Consider the following 9,257-nt stretch of genomic DNA (forward strand, 5'->3'; position numbering starts at 1 on the left):
AGACAGAACCAAGAGAATGTTGTACACAGTAACAGCCATGTTGTATGATGACTGACATTGATAGACTTAGCCCTTCTCAGTGGTGCAAGGATCTAAGACATCTCCAGAGGTCTCATGATGGAAAATGCTATCCACATCCAAAGAAGGAACTATGAAGTTTGAATGCAGATCGAAGCATACTATTTGCTATTTTTTTCTTCTGTTTTGTTTTGTTTTCTCTTTCTTGTGGTTCCTCCTATTGGTTCTAGTTCTTCCTTATAACATGATTAATGTGAAAATATGTTTAATAGAAATGTATATGTATAGTCTATATCAGATTGTACACCATCTTAGGGAGAGAGGCGGGGAGGTAAGGGCAGAAAAATTTAAAACTCAAAAGCTTATGGAAGTGATCGTTGATAAATCAAAATAAATTAGTAAAAAAAAGAAAAAGAAAAAAATGATTTATTGTTGTAGTGACTCGGTATATATGTAACAGAAGTTGGACAAACCTAAGTGATGTTGCTCATATATGGCATAATACAGGTGCCGCATGGACATAGATTTATATTTGTAGTAGAATTTTCTGGCAAATCACTTATTTTGTCTTCATAACATCACCCAACCAGAGATTGACTGGAAAATTCTAATTCATGTTGTATTTGAATATTGTTATAATAATAATAATAATAGTGATTATAGAATTAGAGTATAAAGTTTCTGTTTCTTGCTGTCAGACATGATTTTTGGTGTATGATACCTCACATCTTAAATGATGAACTAGTATACAGAATACTAAGAAGTGTGGGGTTGCCCTGTGTAGTACCTTTTACTTAGGGTAATCTCTGTTTTTATAATCTCATCAGTTTTATTGTTTTACCTATTATCTCTATGCTGGTGATTCCCAGATCTAGCTCTAGTCTATCTTCTGAGTTCTAGTTCCTTGTCACCAACTGACTGTTGTTTATTTCCAACTGTATTTCCCCTAGGAATCTCAAACTCTTCTTGTTCATTACAGAATTCTTTCCATTTCCCCCAAACCTTCCCCTCCTTCAAACTTATTTCTGTTAAGGATACCATCATCCTCCCACCCACTGATGATTTTAAACTTGGAGGCATCTGAACTCTTCTCTCTACCTCACCTGTCATGTTTAATCAGTTACTAACTCCTATTGATTCTGCAAGGGGAGAGGAGAAAGAAAAAATATGTTTCTCAGCCATTCTCTTTTTTCTGCTCGCATAGCTGCCAGTGTAATTCAGCTCGTCATCATCTTTCACTTAAACTATTGCATTGTCCTCCTAAGTGTTTTCCTTGCCTTCAGTCTCTACCCATTCTAATCCATCCTCCACACAGCTATAGAACTGATATTTCTTTTTAAATTTTTTAAATTTATTTTATTTTCTATTTATGGAGTAAAGCATTTACATGACATAGTATAATTAAAAAGATGATTACACATGAAACTGCAAATCTGTTATGTACAACTTGCTGTTCCTTTTAAATATATAATAAAATTATCATGTAAATTGTTTTTCCTTCCCCCCTCACTTGAGATGGCTACCATGAGGCACAAATATATGTGTGTATATATATTATATATGTAAAATCATTCTATATCTGTTTATCAGTTCTTTCTCTGGATGCAGACAGTATCTTCCTTCATATGTCCTTTGTAGTTAATTTGGGTGTTTATAATAGTCACAGTGACTTATTGGTCAAAGTTGTTATTAAAACAATATTGCTGTTACTGTATGCAACATCCTCTTGATTCTGCTCGTTTCACTCTTCATTATTTTGTGCATGTCTATCTATGCTTTTTCTTAGATCATCGAGCTCATCATTTCTTACAGCACGGTAGTATTCCATCATGATCATATATCACAACATGTTCAGCCATTCCCCAGTTGATGGACATCCCCACAATTTCTAGTTCTTTGCCACCACCATGAGAGCTACTAAAAATGCTTTAGAACATATAGATCCTTTTCCTTTTTCCCTAATCATCTTTGGAAATAAACAGAAGGTCAAAATGGGTACATGATATAAATTAGAGATTACAAGAAAATTTGAAGAACATGGTTCATATTACTAAACAAGTTGATATTTCTAAAGTACACATCTGAATGCTTTTCTTTGGCTTTTCAAGCCTATTACACTCTGACACTCTCTTCTCAGGCTTATTACATGTTACTGTCTTTCAGATACTCTTCTGTTCTCATCAAATGGGCCTGCTTGCTCTTCTCATGCACATCATTCCATCACCTATCTCTGTGTCTTTTCACAGGTTGCTTCATCACTAGAATGCATTGTCACCTCACTTTGTAGAATTTCTAGCTTCCTTTAATACTCAATTCAAATGTCACCTCCTATCAGAGACCTTTTCATATCTTTCCCACTTGTTAGCGCCCCCTCTCCCTTCAAAAATTATTTGCTATTTATGTTCTGTATATTTTATGTTTGGGTATCACTGTACATATTATCTTCCTTTTGCTTTCCCTGGAGAAGATAGATCCTTAAGGGCAGGCAGTTTTTTTACTTCTTTGTAGCCAAGTACTCAGAATTATACCTAATATGAAGTAGCCTCTTAACAAATGCTTGTTGAATAAATCAGCCAGCATTTATATGGCTTACTTAAAATTAACAAGAGAAATAAATTAGTTCAGTACATTAATAAATTCATCTATTAAAAATAGCTGCAAGAAGGATCTAAAGAGTCAGCATATGAAACTGTGGTGCTTCTTTTTAAATTTATAGTGTAATTGTTGTTGTTTTTCCTAAACATCATCAAAATCAGAAAATATATTGAAGTCTTAAATGTTTACTGTAATTGAAATAAGACTGCTTACAAGCTCTCTGTTCCTTTTTTTCTGCAGGACCTATTTTGATAACATAGTTGCAATAGATTCTCTACTTGAACACATAATGGTAGGTTGGTTCTTATTTTTAAAATGACGTTATTAAGTGTTAAGAATCTCAGTTTCTGATTCTATACTTATATAAACTCTATTAATATTATAATGAATTATGATATTTAATAAAAAGTAATTTGGATGTCACTGTCAGATTACTGATAATTTCTAATAAGGGCTTACTCTTTTGAATAAAATGTTTTCTTGAATATTTCAAACAAAGCTCACCTTTGCTTACGTAAAGACTGCTCTTGAAAGCCAGGGAGCTTTCTTTCTTTTTAATGCTGAATAATTTGATATTTCTAGCCTTGCTACTAAATAACTCGCTACCCCTTTCTCAAAAATATAATTGGAAGCACCAGGCATGTCAATTGATGCAAAAAATATGTTCAATCCTTTAATCTATTCTTAAATCTAGTCCTTCTAGTGTTGATCCCTTTACTACTTTGCTACAAGGCAGGTCCTGATAACGGAGGTTGTTGTATACTTTAATCTGAATCTATTTGATCATGGACCAATATTAAGTTACACTTTTCCTTCCTAGAAGCTAACTGACATTTCAAAAGAAGAGCCATGGACAGTGTTCCATAGTGGCATGTAGCATTTTTCACACCTTGTCACTTAACATACCTCAGCTTTCCACTGTGTTTCCCTCCTCAAAGCTTTCCCATTGTGCAAACTGTCAGCATCCTTCACTCCAAGACTATCAGCAATCATTCTTGCCCTTTCCTCAGAGACAGTCTCAGGGTTCTGGTGAGATGGCACAGTATCAGTTCATTACAATAATATTCAGGACTGCCATGCAGCATCTTTACAATAGAGTATTTTTCATGTATCCCTGAGCTACATGGACTTCAAAATCATGGCATGTTAGGCCAAATGCATAAGGTATTTTAGAATGTTGAAATTTTGAAAGCCTTCCTAACGTCGTGATAATGTGCTAAAGAGGTTGGAATTCAGTGTCAGACAAGAGCTTTAGAGCCTCTTAATTGGCACCATAGAGTTTTTGAAGGTACACATTGTAAGAGCTTTGGGTGTCATAGCAGAGAACCACTATTCCCTTAAAAAGAAAGCTTTCTTGGCAAAGTTTTTAAAGCTATGATTAATACTTTTTCTTTGCTCTTTAATATCCTGTTGCTTTATTGACAGTAACATATCCACATAACTACATTTTATTTCCAGTACGTGGAACATCATTCTGCTCAGCATAAGTGACAAACACACAGACCCACCAGACACACTTTCTTTTATCTCTTTTTGTAACACCTGCTTTTGGCATTCCACATATAGAGGCTATATAAAAAATAGAGCACTCTACTTATTGCCAAGCTTTTCTAGAGGGATATCTTATTTTTATTCCATTATAAAGTCATAAATTTTAAACTAAAGAAATGGATTATTAGTTTCTCTGAAGATAATATAACCTTTTTCTTGATTGCAGGTGTCCTTGTTAATATCATTTTGTAATGTACCATATTTTTATGTAAATGTCCTCAGGTTCTGTTGAGATGTATATGTCTATTTGATTCACCTAAAAAAAACTTTTGTTGCTTGATTGAGTCTGTTTTTTCTTCCCTCCTTTTTAACTGAAATGTCTTGCTATTTCCCTTATAGTTTGCCATCTTTCAAGCTTATTAAATCAGTAAGCTTTATTTCACAAAATATTTGAGTCCTCTGTCCTATAGATGTTTGCAGGATGTTCTTCCATAATATAATTAATGAGTTTTTTGATAGCCATTTCCCTCATAACCATCCCTCCTGCCCCTCTTTGGTTTTACAGTTGTATTCTGAGCGATGGAAGCCACACAGTATGACCTGTGGAAAAGGGAGATGTTGTTACAAATAACAATGCAATGAATCTTAGAATCACCAGAGTGTGCAGGAGCCATGTGATCTAATATATATATCTGAGCCCAGACAGCATAGTGTAGTAGAAATTTGTTCTTCTTAAATTAGTTATTATTAAATTTACTCCATCATTATAATTTTTGAGGATCTTTTTTTCTATCCTAATTCTTATATCCAATATGTTATTTTCCTCCCTGCCTTATATAAACATATTGCTACAATTTCATCTGAGGCATTCATAAAATTATGGAGCGTAACAGAATAAAATGAAATGAACAGTTTTCAAAAATGAAGGGAGCAAGTGTGCCCAAGCAATTCTCTCCCTTGATTCTAGTTGTCTCCCCTCTTCTTTGTGGTTCGTTCATGGATTAGGTATGAATTCCTGTATTCCCCTTATCTTGAATTCTTTCTGCCTCCCATTGAGGACACTTTAGTTAATTCTTATCCTTTATCTATGTAGATTTCTAAGAGTTTGGTGGCCACAGGTGTTCAAGATTTCCTATTCATTTTATTAAACAAAATATCAGTACCCTAATCTACTTGAAGGAAATAAAGAGAGGGAAGGAATAAAGAAGGGAATAAAGGAAAAAGGAAGAGATTTAGGGAGTGGGATGAAGTTAGTTTTTAACAATAATAATAATGATAATAATGATGATGATGATGATAAATGGCCAACATTTATGTAGTGCTAACTATATGCCAGGCTCTGTACTAATTGCTTTACAAATATTTCATTTGATCCTCACAATAATGCTAGGAGGTATGTTTTATTTTTATCCCAATTTTACAGATAAAGAAAATGAGGCAGTTAGATGTTAAGTGGTTTACTGAGGATTACATAGTTAATAATTGTCTGAGACTGCATTTGAACTCAGGTCTTAACTACAGGCCTGGCACTCTATCCACTGTACCACCTAGCTGCACAATAAAAGTTGTGTTAAGTCATAATATTAAATCATAATAGTTAAGTATTAATCATCGTTTAAGTGCTTTATGATCAAACTGCATTACTTCTCCTTTTTCTGATTTTCACAAGGTGATCTTTATTTAAACAGGGAGAGAGATTTCTCCAAGTATATAATTAAAACTGTTACAAATTAAAATTCCTTCTTCTAGTCCTAATGTTTTTAAAGAATTTCCCTAAGTTGTGATCTTTCTAAAAATAATTTTATAAAATATCAGTGAATATCTGGCCTTAAACCAAAATTTCATTTTGTTTTATTCCTGTCCGCCGTAGAAGTCCTAAAAATCATTCTTGCAGGGGTAGCTAGGTGGCTCAGTGGATAGAGCACCGGCCCTGGAGTCAGGAGGACCAGAGTTCAAATGCGACCTCAGACACATAAGGCTTACTAGCTGTGTGACTCTGAGCAAGTCACTTAAACCCAATTGCCTTAAAGAAAATCATTCTTGCCACTGTTTCTCTCAATGTGAGATCTCTTTCCTTTAAGCTGGGAAAATATTGTCATTTACATATATTCATATGTAAGGTAAGGATTCTCTCTCTGAAGAACTTTGGAATTGATTGCATGATGTGGGTTATGCTGACAAAGGACCACCCACCACGGCATGCCTGCATCAAAGAAGGCACTGTGTTCTGTAAGTGAAGCAGAATTGCAGTAGCTCAAAAGAAACATGAGATGTGCAAATTTAGAGAGATCTCCACTCCTAATATTCATATGGACTATTTGTGCCTAACCTGTGGTAGAGCATTCTAAGCTCTGATCAGCTACAGTCGGATGTACTGTTCCTTAACTCTAGCATAGTAATATCATTTTGATTCTTTTCTAGAATAAAAGAACAACCAGTCAACCAAGGATTCTGTAATACCAAGGATGAGCACTTTGGGGTAAATTGGGAGAGTAGTTGATTAAATCTTAGGATCTTAGGTTCTCCTTGCTATATTTTATCAGGGAAAATACTAAAACATATATCAGATCAGGATGATAAGGTCCATGCTTGATACACTAGGGGCTAAATTACTGAAATTTATAGACCATGAAGACAATTGCATTATTTTTCAGGGTCACAGGAGATTTATTCAGTTTAGTCAGATTAATGGAATTGCCTAACTATTTGGTTGATACTTTTGGTATTACTTGTGTTTCTGAACATTAATGGATGTTATCTAGGATTAAAAGTTATCTTGACAAGATTAGCAGAAGGCCAAGGCATTCAAAGGTGGAAGAACTGATGTTATTGAAATGATTGACAGGGTAGGGAGGGAAGTGAGGGTAGAATAGGAAAATAGGGAAGAATTCAAGACTTGAAGATCACAACAAGGGTGAAAAAGGACTGCCCCATTGGGTAGTTGAAAAATAAATGGTCATTAGAGTTGAGAAATTGAAGAAATGGTGACAACCAACTGTTAAGAATCAACAGCATAGGTACTGAAATCTCTGAGGATGTTTTGAGGAAGAATTTGAGAGGCTATAAATCAGGTGATGATAATTAAAGAAATTGTTTGGGAGGTCAGTATTAGTAGATGGCAAAGAATTGAGAGAGGACAAGAGTCAGATGTCATGAACTTCCAAGGAAAAGATATGACTGGGTAAGGGTTTGGAAGTAGCTGTGGGAGATAAGAAATATGTGTTTAAGGAGGAATAGGAAATAGATGAAAAAGAATTGAATTTTGTGAACAATAGTAATCCTGAGAAAGGACTGGATTCTAATTAAATGTTCCTCCTTCCTCCACCTTTTTTTAATCTGCTATTTAATTCAAACAAATGACTAGAAATGTAAAAGATCTGAGATTACTGGTCAGTTTAAGAAAAGTAATTATTTCTGTGTATGCTAAATATTTAATGTGCATTACTTTTGATAAGTTGTGGAAGCCACTTAGAAATCATAAGATCATGGATTAAGATTTAGAAAGGCACCTTAGAGAATCTGGTCATTCTCTTTATTTTCCAGATGAGGAGGTGAAGTGCAGAGAAGTTAAGCCCCTTGCTTTGCCTATGGTCATGCGGGTTGTTAATCGCGGAGCCCTGATTTGAACTAAAGTCTTATGACTCCAAATTGAAAACTTTTTCAATTGGTCCATGTTTCCCCTAGTTTCAGGGCAAAGGCTGGCCAGCACTTATTTAAATAATGCCTTGGGTTATGCACTTCATCACAGGTGTCCTACAAGAGGAGTTTAATGATGTCTAATCTTTGTTTTGTTGTTTTTCCTTAGATATATGCAAAAAACTTGGTGAATGCAGATCGTTGTGCACTTTTCCAGGTAGACCATAAGAACAAAGAATTATATTCAGACCTTTTTGACATTGGGGAAGAAAATGAAGGGAAGCCTGTCTTTAAGAAGACCAAAGAAATAAGGTATGCAATGAAGTAAAAAAGCAAATAGGCTCTGATTGCAGATGTTCCGGTATTGTGTTATCCGCTTTCTGTGCCTATTCACAGGTACGCTGACAATACTTGTCATACTGTGATATCATTCCCACCAGGACCCGCCTCCAGAAGGTAGTACTTCTGGGAATGACATTGCAGTGCCATCGAAACAGCCTCTCTGAAGCAATAACGTCACTCCTGGAAATGCCCTCTTCCGGAGGCGGTCCTTTTGGAAATCATGGTGGAAAAACTTACTAGTGTGCCAAGGTAGGTCCAGGTGCACCCTGTCTACTCTTGTGCATTTTCCATATAGAAGAGCATGGAGATGTTTGATAAGGGTGCACCAACACTGAGCTCAGCTCAGTGTCTCCTCAGCTGTCTCTCTAACACCAAAGAACCAAATACAGTGTGGCTCATGTGGTTTATTTGGGCATTAAGTTGACTAGTTCATATCACTGAACAGCCATTGCAGCCAGTCATGTCATACACATATATATATATATAATTTACACTTGAAATTAGAATAATCATCAATAACCTAACCTATAAATGGCCACTGTAGTAGGATTCTGCTTACAAAAATCATCTGGTACAACATTGCAGATCAATGGAATGTTTATTTGGCTGATGCAGACATACACTTTTCCTCCATTCAAGTTAGATCACATGTGGAACACTCTAGCATAACCCAGAAATTATAAATGATTCAATCTATACAACTCTTAATTTATTTTAATCTTTTCTTTTTCTCACGTTAACACAAAGTGCTGTGGTAATTACCAAATTCCAATGTACTTTTCCCTCCCAGTAAACTAGATTCCTCTTGGCAAACCTATGTCCCTGGAGCACAGTGAAAATTGGCTAGCTAACTTCCATACACTATAGGATTAGGAAACCAGAACTATGTACTTTCTCTTTTGACTTGCAAAGACAGGCCTATGTTCACTTGATCATGATCTTACAATTTAATCTTTTAGCCATTTCTAAAGAACAGTTCAGATATAGTGAGGAACTGCTAGGTGGTACACTGGGCTGGAGTCAAAAGACCTGATTTCTAAACCAGCCTCAGACATTTACTAGCTGTTTGACCCTGGGCAAGTCACTTAACTCTGTTTGCCTAAGTTTCCTCATGTGTAACATGAGCTGGAGAAGGAAATGGCAAACCACTCCAGTATCTTTGCCAAGAAAACTCC

General features: G+C 35.4%; 1 protein-coding gene across 1 annotated transcript in view; it reads left to right on the forward strand.

Moving 5' to 3' along the window:
• PDE10A (phosphodiesterase 10A) overlaps nucleotides 1-9,257 on the forward strand; it is a 171,018-nt gene that overhangs the window by 74,597 nt on the left and 87,164 nt on the right. The window contains exons 9-10 of the mRNA XM_027841239.1: nucleotides 2,854-2,905; nucleotides 7,910-8,052. Coding sequence (XP_027697040.1) covers nucleotides 2,854-2,905; nucleotides 7,910-8,052 — 195 coding nt within the window. The remainder of the gene's footprint in view (nucleotides 1-2,853; nucleotides 2,906-7,909; nucleotides 8,053-9,257) is intronic.

This window comes from Vombatus ursinus, unplaced genomic scaffold (genome assembly GCF_900497805.2).
Source record: "Vombatus ursinus unplaced genomic scaffold, bare-nosed wombat genome assembly UNPS02014857.1, whole genome shotgun sequence".
NCBI lineage: Eukaryota > Metazoa > Chordata > Mammalia > Diprotodontia > Vombatidae > Vombatus > Vombatus ursinus.